Here is a 25,131-nt window from a genome sequence, read left to right on the forward strand (position 1 = left end):
GTTTCCACCAGGCAGCCCCCCAGACCAAGTGAAAGGCCAGATTGCACTTCTGATCCTCTTGAAGGGACTTCTAAGTCCTTTTTGCAAGAGGTGAGTAGTGACTATGATGAGCAGGATTCGAGGGGCCCTGCCTCCAGCCAGGTGGAGGAAAGGGACAACAGGGTTTATTGGACTGTGTGGATCCGATGGCCTGGCACATCGAACCCACAGGAGTACAAAGCCCTAGTGGACACAGGTGCACAGTGTACCCTAATGCCATCGAACTATGAAGGGGTAGAAGCGATATCTATTTCTGGTGTGACGGGGGGATCCCAACAGTTGACTCTGTTGGAGGCTGAAGTAAGTCTAACTGGGAATGAATGGCAAAAGCACCCCATTGTGACTGGGCCAGAGGCTCCGTGCATCCTGGGCATAGACTACCTCCGGAAAGGGTATTTCAAAGACCCAAAAGGCTACCGGTGGGCTTTTGGAATAGCTGCCTTGGGAGCGGAGGAAATTGAACCATTGTCTAGTTTGCCTGGTCTCTCGGAGGACCCTTCTGTTGTGGGGTTGCTGAGGGTTGAAGAGCAACAGGTGCCAATTGCTACTACAACTGTGCACCGGTGGCAATACCGCACCAACAGAGACTCCCTGGTTCCCATCCACAAGCTAATTCGTCAACTGGAGGGTCAGGGAGTGATCAGCAGAACCCACTCACCCTTTAACAGTCCCATATGGCCAGTGCAGAAGTCCAATGGAGAGTGGAGGCTGATGGTAGACTATCGTGGCCTGAATGAAGTCATACCGCCCATGAGTGCTGCTGTGCCGGATATGCTGGAACTTCAATATGAACTGGAGTCAAAGGCAGCCAAATGGTATGCCACAATTGATATCGCTAATGCATTTTTCTCGATCCCTTTGGCAGCGGAGTGCAGGCCACACTTTGCCTTCACTTGGAGGGGCGTCCAGTACACCTGGAATCGACTGCCCCAGGGGTGGAAACACAGCCCCACCATCTGCCATGGCCTGATCCAGACTGCACTGGAAAAGGGTGAAGCCCCAGAGCACCTGCAATACATTGATGACATCATTGTATGGGGCAACTCAGCAGAGGAAGTTTCTGAGAAAGGGAAGAAAATAATCCAAATCCTGCTGCAGGCTGGCTTTGCCATAAAAAAAAGTAAGGTGAAGGGGCCTGCACAGGAAATCCAATTTTTAGGAATAAGGTGGCATGACGGGTGGCGTCAGATCCCAATGTATATTATCAACAAAATAGCAGCCATGTCCCCACCAACCAACAAAAAGGAGACACAGGCCTTCTTAGGTGTTGTGGGTTTCTGGCGAATGCACATTCCGAATTACAGTTTGATAGTAAGCCCTCTCTACCATGTAATCCGGAAGAAGAATGATTTCCAATGGGGCCCTGAGCAACGACAAGCCTTTGAACAAATTAAACAAGAAATAGTTCATGCCGTAGCTCTTGGGCCAGTCCGGGCAGGACCACATGTGAAAAATGTGCTGTACACCGCAGCCGGGGAGAATGGCCCTACCTGGAGTCTCTGGCAGAAAGCACCAGGGGAGACTCGAGGTCGACCCCTGGGGTTTTGGAGTCGGGGATACAGAGGATCCGAGGCCCGCTACACTCCAACGGAAAAGGAGATATTGGCAGCCTACGAAGGGGTTCGAGCTGCTTCAGAGGTGATTGGCACTGAAGCACAGCTCCTCTTGGCACCCCGACTGCCAGTGCTGGGCTGGATGTTCAAAGGGAGGGCTCCTACTACACATCACGCAACCGATGCTACGTGGAGTATGTGGGTTGCACTGACCACACAATGGGCTCGAATAGGAAGCCCCAGTCATCCAGGAATTCTGGAAGTGATCACAGACTGGCCAGAAGGGAAAGATTTCGGAATGTCACCAGAGGAGGAGGTGACGCATGCTGAAGAAGCCCCACCGTATAATAAACTAACAGAAGATGAGAAACCATATGCCCTCTTCACTGATGGGGCCTGTCGCATCGTGGGAAAGCATCAAAGGTGGAAGGCCGCTGTATGGAGTCCTACAGGGCGAGTTGCAGAGGCTGCTGAAGGAGAAGGTGAATCGAGCCAGTTTGCAGAGGTGAAAGCCATCCAGGTGGCTTTAGATATTGCTGAAAGAGAAAAGTGGCCAGCGCTGTACCTCTACACTGACTCATGGATGGTGGCCAATGCCCTGTGGGGGTGGTTACAGCAGTGGAAGCGGAGCAACTGGCAACGCAGAGGCAAACCCATCTGGGCTGTCGAATTATGGCAAGATATTGCTGCCTGGCTAGAGAAGCTGGTTGTAAAGGTACGTCACGTAGATGCCCACGTACCCAAGAGTCGGGCCACTGAGGAACATCAGAACAACCAGCAGGTGGATCAGGCTGCCAAGATTGAAGTGGCTCAGGTGGATTTGGACTGGCAGCGTAAGGGTGAATTATTTATAGCTCGGTGGGCCCATGACACCTCAGGCCATCAAGGAAGAGATGCGACATATAGATGGGCCCGTGATCGAGGGGTGGACTTGAGCACGGACGCCATCTCACAGGTCATCCATCAATGTGAAACGTGCGCCGCAATCAAGCAAGCCAAGCGGGTAAAGCCTCTGTGGTATGGAGGACGATGGCTGAAATATAAATATGGGGAAGCATGGCAAATTGACTACATGACACTCCCACAAACCCGCCAAGGCAAGCGTTATGTTCTTACAATGGTGGAAGCAACCACCGGATGGCTGGAAACATATCCTGTGCCCCATGCCACTGCCCAGAACACTATTCTGGGTCTTGAAAAGCAAGTCCTGTGGCGACATGGCACCCCAGAGAGAATTGAGTCAGACAACGGGACTCATTTTCGGAACAACCTCATAGACACCTGGGCCAAAGAGCATGGTATTGAGTGGGTGTATCACATCCCCTATCATGGGCCAGCCTCTGGGAAAATCGAACGATACAATGGGCTGCTAAAGACTACCCTGAGAGCAATGGGTGGTGGGACCCTCAAACACTGGGGGACACATTTAGCAAAGGCCACCTGGTTAGTTAACACTAGGGGATCTGCCAATCGAGCTGGCCCTGCCCAATCAAAATTTCCACGCCCAGTAGAAGGGGATAAAGTTCCTGTAGTGCGCATGAAAAATATGTTGGGTAAAACAGTTTGGGTCATCCCTGCTTCAGGCAAAGGCAAGCCCATCTGCGGGATTGCTTTTGCTCAGGGACCAGGGTGCACTTGGTGGGTGATGCGGAAGGATGGGGAAGTCCGGTGTGTACCCCAAGGGGATTTGATTTTGGGTGAGAATAGCCCATAAATTAAATTGCATGATATTAATAGCGATATACTGTATCAATGGTATGACCATAAGAATCTCCCAAAACTAATGAAGGATGGAGTTTGAAACTGAACAAAGTGCCACAATGATGGAACTAGAACTGACTTCAACTGGTGCCCAGAAACTTTATCAAAAATCACATCTTTGACATCCAGACTGTGAGCATGGACCATACCAGATACACTGGCTGTGAATACTCCGGATGCAGCATGCAACAATCCAGTAGCACGCACCATTCCTCTTGCCCTGAGAGACTGTAATGGCAGATGGAACCCAAAGCCATGGACTAAATGAACTCGACAGACATTTTAGAGTGATAGCCCATAGAGTAAGGGAATGAGATCTGTAAAATAATCTGGGCATGATGTAGATGGTATGGTTAGCTGCCGGCTGGGGCTAAACCACGTCAATGACCAAATAAAATTTTCTTCTTTACTGAATATAGTTCGTAAGCTTGGTGTGAAGCATACAGTTGTTTTTCTTCTGCTTTCCAGATGGTTCTGTCTTTGGCATTGAAAATACCCATACTCTCAAGGGCATGTATCTCCAGTGTTAGTACTCCACTCCACAAGCATATTACAGACTTGTAGCACAATATTACATTCTGTGTTATTTAGTAATTGTGAGAACAGGGATTTCCCATGACTGAGAGTATTGTTTAGAAACCATTAGATGCACTGAAGTACTAGTCATTCTTTTTATAAGGTAAACTATCCCATATTTCTGGTGTTCTTGTTTACAGGTACAGCAAGTACAGACTGTGCAACAGGTACAGCATGTCTACCCAGCCCAGGTTCAGTATGTGGAGGGAAGTGACACAGTCTACACAAATGGAACTATGTAAGTTGGTTATTGACCAAAATTAGAATGTTTACTAAAATATAAGGTTAAATGCACATTCTTTTAATGACATCATATGGGCTACTGTATTTTAAGTAGCAAAGAAAAATGTTTGAATAAAAACTTTATTTTTTGTCATTTTAAATCATTATTTGGGTGAAAGCAAGTTGAATTCACATTCCAAATTCATCTAAAATGAATTCAGGTAATTGTTACAGTTGGACATATTGTGAAGCTATATATGCAGCATTTTGTTGTTTGGGGAAAAAAAATTAAGTTTATGGACAAGTTTTAAGTTATGCTGATAGGAAGGATTATCTAAATTTGTCATAATATATCATCTGTGTAATAAAGAAGCCTTCATGTGGGCCTTCTATTCTTCTAGCTGAAATTCTACTGGCAATTTCCTAAATTGCTGAGGCAATTGCAGTCATTACTTACAGAAAACAACTATGTAATTTCTTTACTGTGTTTAGTGCAATGAGATACATATTTAATTTTTTTCCAAAGAAAGGATGGAAGGGAGAGGAACGAGAATATATCCTTTTACTTCTCTCTTAGACTCCTCTATTTCCTGTGCTTTTCTTGCTTCAATGAACACGCTTTTCTGCCATCAAGTTCCTTTCTCACATGTGCAAACTTAAAATCATAGAATAATTTAGGTCAAGAGAGACCTCTGGAGGTCATATGGTACAACCCAAACACACACTCAGAGTAGGGATAACTTCACAGAATCATAGAATCATAGAATGGTTTGGGTTGGAAGAGACCTCAAAGATCATCTAGTTCCAACCCCCCCTGCTGCGGGCAATGACACCCTCCACTAGACCACATTGCCCAAAGCCTCATCCAACCTGGCCTTAAACACTTCCAGGGATGGGGCCTCCACAACCTCTCTGGGCAACCTGTTCCAGTGCCTCACCACCCTCACAGTAAAGAATGTCTTCCGAACATCTAATCTAAATCTACCTTCAGCTTAAACCCATTACCCCTTGTCCTGTCACTACAGTCCCTGATAAAAAGTCCGTCCCCATCTTTCCTGTAGGTACTGGATGCAGTACTCCAGGTGGGGTCTCATGAGAGCAGAGTAGAGGGGCAGGATCACCTCCCTCGACCTGCTGGTCACACCTCTTTGGATGCAGCCCAGGACACGGTTGGCTTTCTGGGCTGCAAGTGCACACTGCTGGCTCATGCTGAGCTTCTCATCAATCAACACCCCCAAGTCCTTCTCCTCAGGGATGCTTTCAATCCATTCCTCATCCAGCCTATAGTCATGCTTGGGATTGCCCCGACCCACGTGCAGGACCTTGCCCTTGGCCTTGTTGAACTTCATGCGGTTCGCATGGGCCCACCTCTCCAGCCTGTCAAGGTCCCTCTGGATGGCATCCCTTCCCTCCAGTGTGTCGACCACACCACACGGCTTGGTGTCGTCGGCAAACTTGCTAAAAATGCACTCGATCCCACCGTCCATGCTGCTGATAAACATGTTAAACAGTGCCGGTCACGGTACCGACCCCTGAGGAACACCACTCGTCACCGGTCTCCACTTGGACATTGAGCCGTTGAGCACAACTCTTTGAGTGCGACCATCCAGCCAATTCCTTATCCACCAAGTGGTCCATCCATCACATCCATGTCTCTCCAATTTAGAGACAAGGATGTCGTGCGGGACAGGGTCAAATGCTTTCCACAACTCCAGGTAGGTGACATCAGTCACTCTTCCCTTATCCGCCAACGCTGTAACCCCATCATAGAAGGCCACCATATTTGTCAGGCACGATTTGCCCTTAGTGAAGCCATCTTGGCTGTCACCAATCACCTCCTCATTTTCCATGTGCCTGAGCATAGTCTCCAGGAGGATCTGCTCCATGATCTTGCCAGGCATGGAGGTGAGACTGACCGGCCTGTAGTTCCCTGGGTCTTCCTTTTTTCCCTTCTGAAAAATGGGGGTTATGTTCCCCCTTTTCCAGTTGGCAGGAACTTGACCGGACTGCCAGGACTTCTCAAATATGATGGAGAGTGGCCTGGCCACTTCATCCACCGGTTCCCTCAGGACCCACGGATGCATCTCATCAGGTCCCATGGACTTGTGCACCTTCCCGTTCCTTAGATATTCTCGAACCTGATCTTCTCCTACAGTGGGCGGTTCTGCATTCTCCTAGTCCCTGCCTTCTGTGACCTGGGCAGTGTGGCTCAAGCATTTGCCAGTGAAGACTGAGGCAAAGAAGTCGTTGAGTACCTCAGCCTTCTCCATATCCTGGGTAACCTGGTCACCCGTTTCATTCCGGAGGGGACCCACATTTTCCCTCGTCCTCCTTTTCTCACTAACATACCCATAGAAGCTTTTCTTGTTGTCCTTGACATCCCTGGCCAGATTTATTTCTATAAGGGTTTGGCTTTCCTAGCCTGCTCCCTGGCTGCTCACTTTCTCTGTATTCCTCCCAGGCTACCTGCCCTTGCTTCCACCCTCTGTAGGCTTCCTGTTTTTGTTTGACTTTGCCCAGGAGCTCCTTGTTCATCCATGGGGGCCTCTTGGTGTTTTTGCCTGACTTCCTCTTTGTTGGGATGCATCTCTCCTGAGCTTGGAGGAGGTGACCCTTGAATATTAGCCAGCTGGCTTGGGCCCCTCTTCCTTCCAGGGCTTTGTCCCATGGTATTCTACCAAGCAGGTCCCTGAAGAGGCCAAAGTCTGCTCTCCTGAAGTCCAGGGTAGCGAGCTTGCTGTGCACCCTCCTCGCTGCCCTGAGGATCTTGAACTCCACCATTTCATGGTCCCTGCAGCCAAGGCTGCCCCTGAGCTTGACATCCCCTACCAGCCCCTCCTTGTGGGTGAGAACAGGGTCCAGCATGGCACCTCTCCTCGTGGGCTCCTCTGTCACTTGGAGGAGGAAGTTGTCATCAACACATTCCAGGAACTTCCTGGATTGCTTGCGCTCAGCTGCGTTGTCCCTCCAACAGATATTGGGGTGGTTGAAGTCCCCCATGAGGACCAGGGCTTGTGAACGTGAGGCTGCTCCTATCTGCCTATAGAGGGCTTCATCTGCTCGGTCCCTCTGGTCAGGTGGCCTGTAGCAGACCCCCACTATGATGTCCCCTGCCCCAGCCCTCCCTTTAATCCTGACCCATAGGCTCTCAGTTGGCTCCTCCTCCATCCCCAGGTGGAGCTCCATGCACTCCAGCTGGTCATTGACATAGAGGGCGACGCCCCCTCCTCTTCTGCTCTGCCTGTCCTTCCTAAAGAGCCTGTACCCTTCCATCCCAACACTCCAGTCATAGGAGCTGTCCCACCACGTCTCTGTAATGCCAGTAAGGTCATAGCCTTGCAGGCGCACACACGTCTCCAGCTCCTCTTGTTTATTCCCCATGCTCCGTGCGTTCACGTAGAGGCATTTCAGTTGTGCCCCTGATGAGGCTGACTTATTGGCTGGGGTGGCTGGGATTCTTTTGATGTATCTTCCCAGTGTTTCCCTGTTGGTTCCTGTTGCATCTGGAGCCCCTGGCTTGTCTCCTGTAGGCTTTGAGGGTGCTGTTGTGCGTCTAGCACGTCTCTGAGCAGTAGGCCGAGGGCCCTCGCCAGCGCCCCGTCCCTCCATCCTGGGCACATCATCCCACAACATGTCGCTGGCAAGCCTGATGTTATCCCCCTCCCCCTTCGAGCCTAGTTTAAAGCTCTGTCGATGAGCCCCGCTAGTTCCTGGGCAAAGATCCTCTTCCCCCTTTGAGAGAGATGAATCCCGTCAGAGTTCATCAGGCCTGGTGCCGCGTAGGCCGCCCCATTGTCAAAGAACCCAAAGTTGTGGCGTTGACACCAGCCACGGAGCCGTGCATTTATGGACTGCGTCCGCCTGTTCCTCCCAACATTGCTGCCCTCACCTGGATGGAGGGAGGAGAATATTACCTCCTCTCCCGAATCCTTCAGTGACTGTCCTAAGAGCCTGAAGTCCCTTTTGATCGCTTTCGTGGTATGTGTCTTTGCTTCATCCCCACCCACATGGAGGAGCAGCGATGGGTAATTCTCCTAATCACCTTCTTGCCATTTATGCATTTACAAAGAGCTTCCAGGAGGATTTGTTCCATAAGCTTTCTAGAGACTGAGATGAGGCTGACTGGCCTGTAGTTCCTGGTGTCCTCCTTTTTGTACTTGAAGATGGGTGTGATATGACTTTTTCCAGTTATCACAGACTTCCCCCAGGTGCTCTGACCTTCTGAGGATGACAGAGAGCCTTGCAATGACATCAGTCAGCTACTTCAGCACCCTTTGATGCATCCCACCTGGTCCCATGGGCTTGCGTATCATTCCCTCCTGCATGTCGACACAGCTTGGTGTCATCAGAAACTTGCTGAGGGTGCACTCAATCCCACTGTCCATGTCACCGACAAAGATGTTAAACAGTGCCAGTCCCAATACTGACTCCTGAGGAATGCCACTTTTCACTGGTCTCTTTGATATTGTGGTGGGTTGACCCTGGCTGAGGGCCAGGTGCCCACCAGAGCCACTCTATCACTCCCCTCATTCACTAGACAGGGGAGAAAAAGTACAACGAAGAAAAAACCTTATGGGTCGAGATAAGGACAGGGAGAGATCATTCTCTAATTATCATCACGAGCAAAACAGACCGAACTTAGAGAGGGAATTCATCTAATTTATTACTAAGCAAAACAGAGTAGAGGAATGAGAAATAAAACCAAAATCTTAAAACACCTCCCCCCACCCCTCCCATCTTCCTGGGCTCAACTTCACTCCCGGCTTCAACCTCCGCCTCCCTCAGCGGCACAGGGGGACAGGGAGTGGGGGTTACGGTCAGTTCCTCACGCGGTGTTTCTGCCGCTTCTTCATCCTCAGGGGGAGGACTCCTCTCATCGTTCCCCTGCTCCAGCGTGGGGTCCCTCTCACGGGAGACAGTCCTTCAGGACCTTCTCCAACGTGAGTCTCCTCCACGGGGTGCAGACCTTCAGGAGCAAATTGCTCCAGCGTGGGTCCCCCACAGGGGGTCACAAGTCCTGTCAGCAAACCTGCTCTGGCGTGGGCTCCTCTCTCCACGGATCCACAGGTCCTGCCAGGAGCTTGCTCCAGCGCGGGCTTCCCACGGGGTCACAACCTCCTTCAGGTGTCTCCACCTGCTCCAGCGTGGGGTCCTCCACGGGCTGCAGGTGGAATCTCTACACCCCCTCATCCTCCCTCCATGGGCTGCAGGGGGACAGCCTGCTTCACCATGGTCTTCACCATGGGCTGCAGGGGAATCTTGCTCCGGCGCCTGGAGCACCTCCTCCCCCTCCTTCTGCACTGACCTTGGTGTCTGCAGATGTTCTTACATCTTCTGACTCCTCTCTCCAGCTGCAAAAGCGCTCTCTAACTGCTTTTTCTCTTTCTTAAATATGTTATCACAGAGGTGCTGATTGGCTTGGCCTTGGCCAGCGGCGGGTCCGTCTTGGAGCCGGCTGGCATTGGCTCTATCAGACACAGGGGAAGCTTCTAGCAGCTTCTCACAGAAGCCCCCCCTGTATCCCCCCCCCCGCTACCAAAACCTTGCCACGCAAAACCAACACAAATATAGAGACATGAGCTCTTGAGGGAGACTCTGACAAGGCTTTGGCATTGCCAGAGCAATGGCAGCCACCCTCACACCTAAAAAAGGCAGCTCTAGTAAGCGCAAGTGACCAGGAGTGCTGCAACCAGAATGGGCAAACAGAGCGTGGCATGTCAGTCAGGGCATGGCACAGCAGTTCATGCGGAAAGGCATGTAGGGAGAGTGCCTCTTCGAAGCAGGGGCATTTCACTGGCCAAGTCGGAGACTTGAAGTACACATAACCCAGGAACTGGGCACCATTCTGTGACAGGTCAAGGGCACCCATCCTACCTGACCCTCAAGGTAGAATTATGGATAGTTGCCTGAGAGCAAAGACTGCAGCTCCTGCTGGGGGGTCTGAATCATCTACCCCAGCAGTGGGTGATGCCTCCACTCAGATGGAGCTACTGAAGGGAGAGGCTGCAGTGCAGACATCTGACTGCAGGAAGTTACCTAGACCTTTTTCCCTGGGCAGGGATAGGCGGCACACCTGCCTGCAAAGGTGTGTCTAGGTGGAGGACCTCCTGCAGCAGGTGGCTGAGCTGCAGGAGGCAGTGAGAAGACTGTGTAATATCAGGGAGGCTGAGAAGGAGTTAGATAACTCTTTCCAAGCACAGTCTGCAGTGGACCCATAGCCCAGGGCCAAACAGCCAACTCCCACACCGGCACACACAGAAGGGAGGGGGGCCAATAATGCAGAAGAATGGAAGGTTGCAACAGTAAGGACCAGCAGGAGGAAGAGATTTCCCCTGAAGCCTGAGGTGCTCTGGCAGAACTGCTTCACCGCTCTGTAGACTGAAGAGGAAAGACCCACCATATCATGAGAGACACTGGAGCTGAGTAAGGCAGCCCAGTCTGCCCCTCGTATAACAACCAGCGCAACTAAGAAAAGGCAAGAGGTGATAGTAGTAGGCGACTCCCTTCTGAAAGGTACAGAGGCACCCATTTGCCAACCTGACGCATTCTCTAGAGAGGTGTGCTGCTAACCTGGGGCTTGGATCAGGGACGTCACTGAGAGACTACCAAGCCTTGTACAGTCCACTGACTATTATCCGCTGCTGTTGTTTCACGTGGGCTCCAGTGATACAGCCAGGAGCAGTCTCAGAAGTATTAAGAAGGATTACAGAGCCCTGGGAGCAGCGGTAAGGGACTACAGAGAGCAGGCAGTTTTTTCATCAATCCTCCAGGTCAAAGGGAAGGGGTATGAAAGGGCCAGGCAAATCCGGCGAGTCAACCAATGGTTACAGGACTGGTGCCACAGCCAAGGGAACGGCTACTTAGACCATGGGACTTGCTTTGAGAAACCTGGTCTACTGGGGGCTGATGGGTTCCATCTGTCAGAGAAGGGGAAGAGCATTGTCAGTCATAGCCTTGCCAAGCTGGTAAAGAGGGGAACCTCAATCCATCCCACTCCTACCAGTTTGATGCCAGTGCCGGCAACAGAAGCCCAGAGCCTGGAGAAGGATTACAAGTCAGCAGGAGAACACCTGACGTGAAGCACAAAAGAATTCCAGCTGCTCCAGCCAGTCAGTCAGCTTCATCAGGAGCCCAATTTAAATACCTCTATGAAAACGCATGTCACATGGGGACTAAACAAGGGGAGGTGGAGATGCGGGCATGCCTGCAGGGCTATAATCTTATTGGCATCACAGAGACGTGGTGGCATGGCTCCTATGACTAGAACGTTGGGATGGAAGGGTACAGGCTCTTTAGGAAGGACAGACAGGGCAGAAGAGGAGGGGGTGTTGCCCTCTATGTCAATGACTATCTAGAGTGCATGGAGCTCCATCTGGGGATGGATGAGGAGCTGACCGAGAGCTTATGGGTCAAGATTAAAGGGAGCACAGGGACAGGGGACATCATAGCGGGGGTCTGCTACAGGCCACCTGACCACGGGGACCGAGTGGATGAGGCCCTCTATAGGCAGCCTCACGTTCACAAGCCCTGGTCCTCATGGGGGACTTCAACCACCCCAATATCTGTTGGAGGGACAATGCAGCTGAGCGCAAGCAACCCAGGAAGTTCCTGGAATGTGTTGATGACAACTTTCTCCTCCAAGTGACAGAGGAGCCAAAGAGGAGAGGTGCCATGCTGGACCTTGTTCTCACCAACAAGGAGGGGCTGGTAGGGGATGTGAAGCTCGAGGGAAGCCTTGGCTGCAGTGACCACGAAATGGTGGAGTTCAAGATCCTCAGGGCAGCGAGGAGGGTGCACAGCAAGCTCACTACCCTGGACTTCAGGAGAGCAGACTTTGGCCTCTTCAGGGATCTGCTTGGTAGAATACCATGGGACAATGACTCAATGACTTCTTTGCCTCAGTCTTCACCAGCAAGGGCTCGAGCCACACTGCCCAGGTCGCAGAAGGCAAAGGCAGGGACTGGGAGAATGAAGAATTGCCCACTGTAGGAGAAGATCAGGTTCGAGAATATCTAAGGAACCTGAAGGTGCACAAGTCCATGGGACCTGATGAGATGCATCCACGGGTCTTCAGGGAACAGGCGGATGAAGTGGCCAAGCCGCTATCCATCATATTTGAGAAGTCCTGGCAGTCCGGTGAAGTTCCTGCCAACTGGAAAAGGGGGAACATAACCCCCATTTTTAAGAAGGGAAAAAAGGAAGACCCAGGGAACTAGAGGCCGGTCAGTCTCACCTCTGTGCCTGGCAAGATCATGGAGCAGATCCTCCTGGAGACTATGCTCAGGCACATGGAAAATGAGGCGGTGATTGGTGACAGCCAACATGGACAAGAGTGACTGATGTCATCTACCTGGACTTGTGGAAAGCATTTGACCCTGTCCCGCACGACATCCTTGTCTCTAAATTGGAGAGACGTGGATGCGATGGATGGACCACTCGGTGGATAAGGAATTGGCTGGATGGTCGCACTCAAAGAGTTGTGGTCAAGGGCTCAATGTCCAAGTGGAGAATGGTGACGAGTGGCGTTCCTCAGGGGTCTGTACTGGGACCAGCACTGTTTAATATTTTTGTCGGTGACATGGACAGTGGGATCGAGTGCACCCTCCACAAGTTTGCTGACGACACCAAGCTGTGTGGTGTGGTCGACACGCTGGAGGGAAGGGATGCCATCCAGAGGGACCTTGACAGGCTGGAGAGGTGGGCCTGTGTGAACCGCCTGAAGTTCAACAAGGCCAAGGGCAAGGTCCTGCACGTGGGTCAGGGAAATCCCAAGCACAACTATAGGCTAGGTGGAGAATGGATTGAAAGCATCCCTGAGAAGGACTTGGGGGTGTTGGTTGATGAGAAGCCCAACATGAGCCAGCAGTGTGCGCTTGCAGCCCAGAAAGCCAACTGTGTCCTGGGCTGCATCCAAAGAGGTGTGACCAGCAGGTCGAGGGAGGTGATCCTGCCCCTCTACTCCGCTCTTCTGGGGTACCCCACCTGGAGTACTGTGTTCATCTCTGAAGTCCAGAGAAGGGCCATGAAGTTGATCAGAGGACTGGAGCACCTCTCCTGTGAGGACAAGCTGAGAGAGTTGGGATTTTTCAGCCTGGAGAAGAGAAGTTTGCGGGGACACCTAATTGCACCCTTCCAATACCTGAAGGGGGCCTACAGGAAAGATGGTGAGGGACTGTTTACAAGGGCATGTAGTGACAGGACAAAGGGTAATGGGTTTAAGCTGAAGGAGGGTAGATTTAGATTAGATATTAGAAAGACATTCTTTACTGTGAGAGTGGTGAGGCACTGGAACAGGTTGCCCAGAGAGGTTGTGGAGCCCCCATTCCTGGAAGTGTTTAAGGCCAGGTTGGACGAGGCTTTGGGCAATGTGGTCTAGTGGAGGGTGTCCCTGCCCATGGCAGGGTGGTTGGAACTAGATGATCTTTGAGGTCCCTTCCAACCCAAACCATTCTATGATTCTATGACCTACTGGCAATACTGTGCCTAATGCGGCCAGGGATACCATTAGCCCTCTTTGCGGCAACAGCACACTGCTAGCTCATGTTCAACTTGGTGTCTACCAGGACTTGCAGGTCCTTTTCTGCAGAGCTGCTTTCCAACTGGATGCTACCCCCTGGCATGTACGAGATACTGTGATATATCAGCCACTCTTCCCTGTTTCGTTCCATCAGCCAACTTGCTGAGGGTACGCTCTGCCCTATCATCCAGATCACTAATGAAGATGTTGAACAGTATTGGACCCAGTATTGACCCCTGGGGTACACCACTATTTACTGGCCTCCAACTAGACTTTGTGCCACTATGACCATGGGATCGTCTCTGAGGACGGAGGACTGCTAGGGAGAGACAGGATCCACATGACCAAGTGGGGCACAAACAGCTTTGCCAACAGGCTGGCCAACCTGGTAAGGAGAGCTTTACACTAGGAATGATGGGGAAGGGATGACCAACAGTCAAGTGAGGAAGTCATAGACTGGATGGGCAAGTAAAGGATGTGGGGTAAACAGGAGAGACCTCTTAAAACCCAGTGTACCCGCCATTTCAGCAAAGCCACGGAGGCAAAGGGCTCCAGAGTCAAGGATCACACCGGTGAACTCTTCCTAAAGTGGCAAAACAGCAGCAAAACCGCAAAGGCAAAAGAGCAGGGAGAGAGAGGGCACCCCAGCCCTCCTGCCCATGGCGGGAAAGAGGGAGCTCCTGACAAACGGCAGCTCTGACTCAGCATGGGTGGGGGCAAGAGTGACAGTGGCCAAACCCCCTCACATACAAGAGCAGCCCCCAGGGAGCGCGAGCGACCAAGAGCACAGCGAACAGGGCAGGCAAACAGGACGTGGTGCATGAAAAGGGCATGGCACGGCAGTTTGCATGGCAGTTCGCGCAGGCAGGGCGTGCGGGTAGGGCGCAGTCCCCATCCTGGCTCTAAAGGGTAACTCAACTAGTGGTCATCGCCCTCCCAGGAGTGGACCTAGCTATGGTTTCCACTCACCCGAAAGCCATCACCAGAAGGAATGTGGTGACCCAGATGGAGCTCCCACACAAACATACAGCTGTCCAGGTCTCTGGCTGCAAGGAGTGCCTGAGTCTTTCACTCAAACTGGAGGGCAGCAGAGACAACAGCTGTTTTCGGTGCGACCAGGTGGATGATCTGCTCAGCCTGATGGTAGAGCTGAAAGAGGAAGTGGAAAGGTTAAGGAGTATCAGGGAGTGTGAGAGGGAGATAGATTGGTGGAGCCACACCCTACCATCCCGGAGGCCAAGGCAGCCGATGGAGGCTCCAGAAGCAGCAGAGGATCCCCTACCCTCTTTCCACCAAGCATAAGGAGGGAACCTAAGAGACAGGGGAAAATGGAAACAGGTCCCTGCTTGAGGCAGCAGGCAAATCCCCTCCCGGCCTCCTTCACCTTCCCAGTTGCCCTTACACAACAGATATGGGACTCTGGAACTTGAGGTTCAGGCAAATGAGGATGTAGGTGAAGGTCCATCCAGGAGACTGCCTAGGGTGAGCCAGTCAGTCCCATGCATTATGAATGCCTCTGTTAAGAAAAAAAGGAGGGTAATTGTTATAGGCGATTCCCTTCTAAGGGGAACAGAGGGCCCAATATGCCAACCAGACCCATCCCACAGGGAAGTCTACTGCCTCCCTGAGGCCCAGGTTAGAGACGTTACCAGGAAACTCCCTGGTCTGGTACAGCCCTCTGTTTATTACCCACTATTGGTTATGCAAGTTGGCAGTGATGAGGTTGCAGAGAGAAGTCCAAAAGTGATCAAAAGGGACTTCAGGGCACTGGAGCGATTAGTTGAAGGATCAGGAGCACAGGTAGTATTTTCCTCAATCCCGTCAGTGGCAGGGAAGAATACTGAAAGGAACAAGAAAACTCACCTGATCAACATGTGGCTCAGAGGCTGGTGCCATCGGTGGAATTTTGGGTTTTTTGATCATGGGGAGGTTTACACAGCACCGGGCCTGCTGGGGACTGATGGAGTTCAGCTATCTCAAAGGGGGAAAAGGATTCTCGCTCATGAGTTGGTGGGGCTCATCGAGAGGGCTTTAAACTAGGTTCAGAGTGGGAAGGGGATATAACCAGGCACATTAGAGAGGAGCCTAGGTGTGGCACGCCAATGTTGGGGGGTGAAATCGAAAGCCCAGCTCAAGTGCATCTACACCAATGCATGCAGCATGGGCAACAAACAGGAGGAGCTGGAAGCCATTGTGCAGCAGGACAGCTATGACTTAGTCACCATCACAGAAACGTGGTGGGATGACTCTCATGACTAGAGTGCTGCAATGGATGGCTATAAACTCTTTAGAAGGGATAGGCAAGGAAGGAGAGGTGGTGGGGTGGCTCTGTATGTTAGGGAGTGTTTCAATTGTATAGAGCTCGACGATTGTAATGATAAGGTCAAGTGCTTATGGGTAAGGATGAGGGGGAAGGCCAACAAGGCAGATATCCTGCTGCGAGTCTGTTATAGACCATCCAATCAGGATGAAGAGGCAGATGAAGCATTCTACAAGCGGCTGGCAGAAGTCTCACAATCGCTAGCCCTTGTTCTCATGAGGGACTTCAACTTACCAGACATCTGCTGAAAATACAACATAGCAGAGAGGAAACAGTCTAGGAAGTTCCTGGAGTGTGTGGAAGATAACTTCCTGACACAGCTGGTAAGTGAGCCTACCAGGAGAGGTGCCTCGCTTGACCTGCTGTTTACAAACAGAGAAGGACTGGTGGGAAATGTGGTGGTCGGAGGCCATCTTGGGCTTAGCAACCATGAAATGATAGAGTTCTCGATTCTTGGCAAAATAAGGAGGGGGGTCAGCAAAACCACTACCATGGACTTCCAGAGGGCAGACTTTGGCCTGCTCAGGACACTGGTTGAGAGAGTCCCTTGGGAGACAGTCCTGAAGGGCAAAGGGGTCCAGGAAGACTGGGCATTCTTCAAGAAGGAAATCTTAAAGGCACAGGAGCAGTACCAAGGGAGCTGGCGGAGGAACTTGCCAAGCCACTCTCCATCATTTATCAGCAGTTCTGGTTAACAGGGGAGGTCCCAGACAACTGGAGGCTTGCCAATGTGATGCCCATCTACAAGAAGGGCCGGAAGGAAGATCCAGGGAACTACAGGCCTGTCAGCCTGACCTCGGTACCGGGGAAGATTATGGAGCGGTTCATCTTGAGTGCACTCACCAGGCAGGTGCAGGACAACCAGGGGATAAGGCCCAGCCAGCACGGGTTCATGGAAGGCAGGTCCTGCTTGACCAACCTGATCTCCTTCTATGACCAGGTAACCCACTTAGTGAATGAGGGAAAGGCTGTGGCTGTTATCTACCTGGACTTTAGTAAAGCCTTTGACGCTGTCTCCCACAGCATTCTCCTAGAGAAGCTGGCGGCTCATAGCTTAGACAGGTGCACTCTTCACCGGGTAAAAAAACTGGCTGGAAGTCCAAGCCCAGAGAGTTGTGGTGAACGGAGTTAAATCCAGTTGGTGGACGGTCACAAGTGGTGTTCCCCAGGACTCAGTTTTGGGGCCAGTCTTGTTTAATATCTTTACCAATGATCTGGATGAGGGGATTGAGTGCACCCTCAGTAAGTTTGCAGATGACACCAAGTTGGGCAGGAGTGTTGATCTGCTCGAGGGTAGGAAGGCTCTACAGAGGGATCTGGACAGGCTGGATCGATGGGCCGAGGTCATTTGTATGAGGTTTAACAAGGCCAAGTGCCGGGTCCTGCACTTCAGTCACAACAACCCCATGCAAGGCTACAGGCTTGGGGAAGAGTGGCTGGAAAGCTGCCTGGCAGAAAAGGACCTGGGGGTGCTGGTTGACAGCTGGCTGAATATGACCCAGCAGTGTGCCCAGGTGGCCAAGAAGGCCAACAGCATCCTGGCTTGTATCAGAAATAGCGTGGCCAGCAGGACTAGGGAAGTGATCGTCCCCCTGTACTCGGCCCTGGTGAGGCTGCACCTCAAGTACTGTGTTCAGTTTTGGGGCCCCTCAGTACAAGAAGGACATTGAGCTGCTGGAGCATGTCCAAGGAAGGGCAACAAAGCTGGTGAAGGGTCAAGAGCACAAGTCTTATGAGGAGTGGCTGAGGGAACTGGGATTGTTTAGCCTGGAGAAGAGGAGGCTGAGGGGAGACTTTATTGCTCTCTACAACTACCTGGAAGGAGGTTGTAGTGAGGTGGGTGTTGGTCTCTTCTCCCAAGTAACAAGAGATAGGATGAGAGGAAATGGCCTCAAGTTGTGCCAGGGGAGATTTAGATTGGATATTAGGAAAAGTTTCTTCACCAAAAGGGTTGTCAAGCATTGGAACAGGCTGCCCAGAGAGGTGGTGGAGTCACCATCCCTGGAGGTGTTCAAAAAACATGTAGACGTGGCACTTCGGGATATTGTTTAGTAGGCATGGTGGTGTTGGGTTGATGGTTGGACTTGATGATCTTAGAGGTCTTTTCCAACCTTAAAGATTCTATGATCAGCCAATTCCCTCAGGATTCTGGGATGCATCTTGTCAGATCCCATAGACTTATGTATGTTCAGGTTCCTCAGGTGGTCTCGAACCTGATCTTCTCTTACAGTGGGAGGGACTTCTCTCCCCTAGTTCCTGCCTTGAGGTCTATCCACTTGAGAGGTGTGGGAAGAGAGACTGCCATTTTGAATTTTAAAAGACGTACAAATTCCTGCACCTGGGACAACATAACCAATGATCCCAGTACAGGCTCGGATATGTGTGGATGGGGAGCATCCTTGCTGAAAGAGACCTGGGGGTGCTGGTGGACAGCAAGCTGAACATGAGTCATCAGTGTGCCACTGCAGCAACAAAGGCAAATCAGATCCTGGGCTGCATCTGCAGGGGCATTACTACCGGAGATAGAGACACAATCATCTCACTCTACTCAGCCCTTATCAGGCTGCACCTGCAGTACTGTGTCCAATTCTGGTCTCCACAATTCAAGAAAGACATACACAGGCTGGAGAGGGTCCAAAGGAGGTCCACAAAGATGCTCAAAGGGCTGGAGAACCTGCCCTATGAGGAAAGACTGAAGGAGTTAGTTTTCTCCCTGGAGGAAAAAAGGCTCAGGGGGGACCTCATCACAGTATTCCAGTACTTAATGGGCAGCTATGAAGAGGATGGAGGCTCTCTCTTCACAAGGAGCTGCATAGAGAAGACAAGGTGCAATGGACAAAAGTTCCACTGGGAGAAGTTTTATCTTGACATAAGAAAGAATTTTTTTACAGTGAGAACAATCAATCACTGGAACAACCTCCCCAGGGACATGGTAGAATCCCCATCATTGGAGGTTTTCAAGATGTGATTGGACAGGGTGCTAGATAATCTCATCTAGGCTCCCTTTCCCACGATAGGTTGGACCAGATGATCTTTTGAGGTCCCTTCCAACCTAGGCTGTTCTATGATTCTATGCTTGCCTTTCTACTCATTGATTTCTACCATTCTTCTTTTCTGAGGATACTGTCCTCAAAGATCAGCTAGCTCTCCTGGGCCCTTTTTCCCTCCAGGGCAGTTTCCTACCAAGCAGGGCTCTGAACAGGCCAGAATCTGCTCTTCTGAAGCCCAGGGTTGTAATTATACTGTGTTAATTTTCAAAAGTTATACCATTTCAATTTTCCATTAAACAAATTAGCAAAGTTTTGGTTAGCTAAAATTTTAAGTTGAGAAATTTTTTTAAAAGAGTTAATAAGTTTGAAGATTTCATCTTTCCTGCTGTGGTGGGTTGACCCTGGCTGAGGGCCAGGTGCCCACCAGAGCCGCTCTATCACTCCCCTCTTTCATTAGACAGGGGAGAAAAAGTACAATGAAAAAAAACTTACGGGTCGAGATAAGGACAGGGAGAGATCATTCTCTAATTATCATCACGAGCAAAACAGACCGAACTTAGAGAGGAAATTCATCTTATTTATTACTAAGCAAAACAGATTAGAGGAATGAGAAATAAAACCAAATCTTAAAAACACCTCCCCCCACCCCTCCCATCTTCCCGGGCTCAACTTCACTCCCGGCTTCAACCTCCGCCCCCCTCAGCGGCACAGGGGGACAGGGAGTGGGGGTTACGGTCAGTTCCTCACGCGATGTTTCTGCCGCTTCTTCATCTCAGGGGGAGGACTCATTGTTCCCCCGCTCCAGCGTGGGGTCCCTCTCACGGGAGACAGTCCTTCACGGCCTTCTCCAACGTGAGTCTCCTCCACGGGGTGCAGACCTTCAGGAGCAAACTGCTCCAGCGTGGGTCCCCCACGGGGTCACAAGTTCTGTCAGCAAACCTGCTCTGGCGTGGGCTCCTCTCTCCACGGAGCCACAGGTCCTGCCAGGAGCTTGCTCCAGTGCGGGCTTCCCACGGGGCCACAGCCTCCTTCAGGTGTCTCCACCTGCTCCGGCGTGGGGTCCTCCACGGGCTGCAGGTGGAATCACTACACCCCCTCATCCTCCCTCCATGGGCTGCAGGGGGACAGCCTGCTTCACCATGGTCTTCACCACGGGCTGCAGGGGAATCTTGCTCCGGCGCCTGGAGCACCTCCTCCCCCTCCTTCTTCACTGACCTTGGTGTCTGCAGATGTTCTTACATCTTCTCACTCCTCTCTCTGGCTGCAAAAACGCTCTCTAACTGTTTTTTTCCTTCTTAAATATGTTATCACAGAGGCGCTGATTGGCTTGGCCTTGGCCAGCGGCGGGTCCGTCTTGGAGCCGGCTGGCATTGGCTCTATCAGACACAGGGGAAGCTTCTAGCAGCTTCTCACAGAAGCCACCCCTGTAGCCCCCCCCGCTACCAAAACCTTGCCACGCAAAACCAACACACCTGCATATCATTCTCAGACAAAGGATAATTTGACATCTAATATATTTTATGAAATGCAAATGTGTTTGCAAGAATAAATCATGAGATCTGGAAACATGAATAAAATTTAAAACTTTTTTTGGAAGAGTTAGGAATCTAAGTAGAGTCTGCACTCCCTGCCAGCTGGACAGAGTAATCTTTTCAGTATTGTTAATTGTAGCCTACTGAAGAGAGGGAGAAATGAAGAAATGAGGGCATTCTCTAGGATTTGCATGAGTCTTTTGGGCTTCTAAGAGCCACTTCTTGGACTCCACCTCTTCAAGTGAGATTTCTCTTGCAGACATCATTTATACCATTTCCTCTGGCCAGGGCTATTTTTACTGTCAACAATGATCTCATGTCTTTGTTCGTTTGCTTATCTTACTAATCTGTAGTTTTTTCTTTCCCCTTTTGGGGAAATTCCAGTGTTCCACCCCCCGGCAGACACTTGTTGAACTATTTCCCCTAAGTTTCCGTCATCATGTGCTCCTTAAGTACACTCTATTAAATAGGACTGTTTATTAAATTGCCTGGTTCTAAGAAAGATATAATATCTGGTCTGGTAGCAGATGCTTGACTTACCGTTCATTGTAGGCATTCAGTGATGCCCCAGTTTAATAAAATCCATCAGGTATATCCAAGGAGATTTCTCAAAAACATCTTGCCTGCACACATGTTATTGCAATGTAAAAGATAGCTTGATTCTAGCTCTGGAAAGATGGTACTACTAGATGACCATACAGGTTCTGGAGCCTTTCTCCTCCTCCTCATCCCTGCTTTTTTAAAATTGTTTTGTTTTCATTAGACTGCACTGTAGTCCCTCTAGATTAACTGTGAATTCCTCACAGCTGCTTGTAAAGCTTTTGAAATACCAAGAATAAAATAGAAAAATTAAAATTAGCTTAAGTAACTGCGAAAACAAGTAATATAGTGCATTTGGGTGGGAGTGTTGATCTGTTTGAGGGTAAGAAGGCTCTACAGAGGGATATAGGCAGGCTGGATCAATGGGCCAAGGCCAATTGTATGAGGTTCAAGAAGGCTAAGTGCCAGGTCCCACACTTGGGTCACAACAACCCCATGCAATGCTACAGACTTGGGGAAGAGTGGCTAGAAAGCTGCCCGGCAGAAAAGGACCTGGGGGTATTGGTCGATATTCAACTGAATATGTGCCAGCAGTGTGCCCAGGTGGCCAAGAAGGCAAACAGCATCCTGCCTTGTATCAGGAATAGTGTGGCCAGCAGGAGTAGGGAAGTGATCGTGCCCCTGTACTCAGCACTGGTGAGGCCACACCTCGAGTACTGTGTTCAGTTTTGGGTCTCCTCAGTGCAAGAAGGACATTGAGGTGCTGGAGCGTGTCCAGAGAAGAGCAATGAAACTGGTGAAGGGTCTGGAGCACAAGTCTTATGAGGAGCAGCTGAGGGAACTGGGATTGTGTGGTGGGTTGACCCTGGCTGGAGGCCAGGTGCCTACCAAAGCCGCTCTATCACTCCCCCTCCTTATACTAGACAGGGGAGAGAAAATATAATGAGAGGCTCATGGGTCAAGATAAGGACAGGGAGAGATCATTCACCAGTTACCATCACAGGCAAAACAGACTCAACTTAGAAAAAAAAAATCGTCTAATTTATTACCAAGCAAAACAGAGTAGAGGAATGAGAAATAAAATCAAATCTTAAAACACCTCCCCCCACCCCTTCCTTCTTCCTGGGCTCAACTTTACTCCTGAATTCTCTGCCTACTCCCCCCCAGCAGCACAGGGGGATGGGGAATGGGGGTTGCAGTCAGTTCATCACATGTTGTCTCTGCTGCTCCTTCCTCCTCAGGGGGAGGACTCCTCACACTCTTCCCCTGCTCCAGCATGAAATCCCTCTCAGGGGAGACAGTCCTCCATGAACTTCTCCAACGTGAGTCCTTCCCACAGGCTCCAGTTCTTCATGAACTGCTCCAGCGTGGGTCTCTTCCATGGGGTGCAGACCTTCAGGAGCAGACTGCTCCAGCGTGGGTCCCCCACGGGGTCACAAGTCCTGTCAGCAAACCTGCTCTGGCATGGGCTCCTCTCTCCACGGATCCACAGGTGCCATCAGGAACTTGGCCACCCATGGGGTCACAGCCTCCTTCAGGTGTCTCCACCTGCTCTGGCATGGGGTTCTCCATGGGCTGCAGATGGAATCTCTGCTCCCCATCATCCTACATGGGCTGCAGAGGGACAGCTTGCCTCACCATGGTCTTCACCATGGGCTGCAGGGGAATCTCTGCTCCAGTGCCTGGAGCACCTCCTCCCCCTCCTTCACTGACCTTGATGTCTGCAGAGTTTCTCACATCTTCTCACTCCTCTCTCTCGTTACAAAAGCTGCTGCTTTCCCCCCCCCCCCCCTTAAATATGTTATCACAGAGGCACTACCACTGTCTCTGACTGGCTCGGCCTTAGCCAGCAGCGGGTCCATCTTGGAGCCAGCTGGCATTGCCTCTGTCGGATATAGGGGAAGCTTCTAGCAGCTTCTCGCAGAAGCCACCCCTGTAGCTGCCCCCCCCCCCCCCCCCCCCCCCCAAAAATCTTGCCACGCAAATCCAAAACAGGTTGTTTAGTCTGGAGAAAAGGAGGCTGAGGGGACACCTTATTGCTCTCTACATCTACCTGAAAGGAGGTTGTAGCGAGGTGGGTGTTGGTCTCTTTTCCCAAGTAACAAGTGATAGGACAAGGGGAAATGGCCTCAAGTGGCACCAGGGGAGGTTTAAATTAGCTATGAGGAAAAATTTCTTCACTGAAAGGGTTATCAAGCATTGGAACAGGCTGCCCAGCGAGGTGGTGGAGTCACCATCCCTGAAGGTATTTAAAAGATGTGTAGATGTGGTGCTTAGGGACCTGGTTTAGTGGTGGACTTGGCAGTGCTAGGTTAACGGTTGGACATGATGATCTTAAAGGTCTTTTCAAACCTAAATGATTCTATGATTCTATAATACATAACTTGAAAAACTTTTCGGATATTAAAATTAAGTTTTAGAGGGTTTTGCCATCTCTGAAGAACAAGGGAGAATCGATGATGGCCATAGTTAATACCATAGAAGTTCTGACTTGGTTGTTGTTATGGGTTCAAAATGTTGGTTCTAGTTGATTTTAGGAAGCATTATAGGATTTTATAATTAAATGTCAAAATCAGCGTCTGGTTAAATAAACTAATTTTTATCATTTCACTATTTTATTATATACATGCCATGGTATAAAGCTTGTTGGTCTTGAAACATTGGCTAAATTTTTTTAATTACTGCAAAATCCAGATTCTTCATTTTAGAAAAGCTAATGAGTGTTATTTACTTGTGCATTTTGAGCTATATCAATTTGAAAGTCCAAGTTAGTACACAGGACCAAATATCAGTTATGTTCAATTGCTAATAAAAGATTATAACCCAGTAAAGTGTAATGATCCCAGTCATTATGAACATGAAGTGAAGAATGACATAAGGTTCATGAGTTAAGTGAAAAGTTTAAGATTAACTGGTTAATGAGACCCAAATGTTTAATAGTTGCAAAGAATTGAGTTAAATTACTGCTGTTCCTTTAGCTTTTTTAATCCCTTCACAAATCCCTTCATAAATTGTAATTCTGTTTTATTACTTTTTTATCCTAACACTGTACATATTGTTGTCCAATTTAAAATTTCACCCTGCTGAACTAACTGCATATCTTAAAAAACAAATGAGCTCAGAATTTCAAGCTTCAGCCAGAGACTTTCAGAGAATTTAAAATCAATACAAAACATTTATAGGACTCTTGTATATAGGACCATATTTGCTGACATTTTTTTTGGTCCTGTGTACAGTTTTGTAACATACACAGTATACACAATAAATGACATCTAAATAAAAATCCAGCTTTGACTGTAGCATTTAAAAAGTTACAACAGTTTTATAAATTACTATATAATGTATTAATACTAGAATGAGATATTCCTCTCATCTCTTCAATTCTTGTCATACTTTTCTCCATCCCTCTTCAGATGGGACTGAAAACATTTCCCATGAAGTTTAATGAATACTTATTTTAACAGTGAGTCCAAGTTAATTACTCAGCACTTTGACATAATGAAATGTTATTTTGTGTGGAGGCAGGGGTTGTTTGCCAGTCCTATTTAGTTTGTTTATAGCAACTGTACACTCTTTTCTATAATGATGTTTCCCTCACTTAAACAATCCAAATAAATAAATAACTACTACTTCTTTTGTTTTCTTTTCCTGAAGTCGAACAACTTATCCTTACACAGAAACCCAGATGTATAGCCAAAATACTGGGGGAAATTACTTCGATACTCAAGGAAGTTCTGCACAGGCAACAACAGTGGTCTCCTCTCATAGTATGGTGGGCACTGGAGGGATTCAGATGAGTGTTCCAGGAGGACAGCTCATTAGCAGCTCAGGAGGGACCTATCTGATTGGCAATTCAATGGAAAATTCTGGACATTCAGTGACTCATACAACACGGGCCTCCCCAGCTACAGTAAGTACTTCAAACTATGTTAAATCTTTGGGGATAGTTTCTTTGTCACTATGATGTTCCTGTGTAATGACATGTTTCTGTAGCAAAAAGCATATTATGTTGGCAGAATCAGTAATACATGGCTTTGTCTTGCAAATATTTACATTTAATTTAACTTTGTGCCTGTGAATA

At 49.7% G+C, this 25,131-nt stretch overlaps 1 protein-coding gene and 1 long non-coding RNA gene across 7 annotated transcripts in view; both read left to right on the forward strand.

Annotated features, from left to right (window-relative positions):
- The window catches only part of LOC142599166 (transcription factor RFX3-like), a 162,744-nt gene that overhangs the window by 75,469 nt on the left and 62,144 nt on the right, over positions 1 to 25,131 (forward strand). For all 6 annotated transcript variants that reach the window (XM_075738929.1, XM_075738931.1, XM_075738932.1 and 3 more), the window contains 2 exons: positions 4,070 to 4,167; positions 24,705 to 24,960. In XM_075738929.1, coding sequence (XP_075595044.1) covers positions 4,070 to 4,167; positions 24,705 to 24,960 — 354 coding nt within the window. The remainder of the gene's footprint in view (positions 1 to 4,069; positions 4,168 to 24,704; positions 24,961 to 25,131) is intronic.
- LOC142599224 (uncharacterized) overlaps positions 1 to 25,131 on the forward strand; it is a 620,151-nt gene that overhangs the window by 19,940 nt on the left and 575,080 nt on the right. The window lies entirely within an intron of this gene.

The sequence above is a fragment of the Balearica regulorum genome, chromosome W (assembly GCF_011004875.1).
Source record: "Balearica regulorum gibbericeps isolate bBalReg1 chromosome W, bBalReg1.pri, whole genome shotgun sequence".
Lineage (NCBI taxonomy): Eukaryota > Metazoa > Chordata > Aves > Gruiformes > Gruidae > Balearica > Balearica regulorum.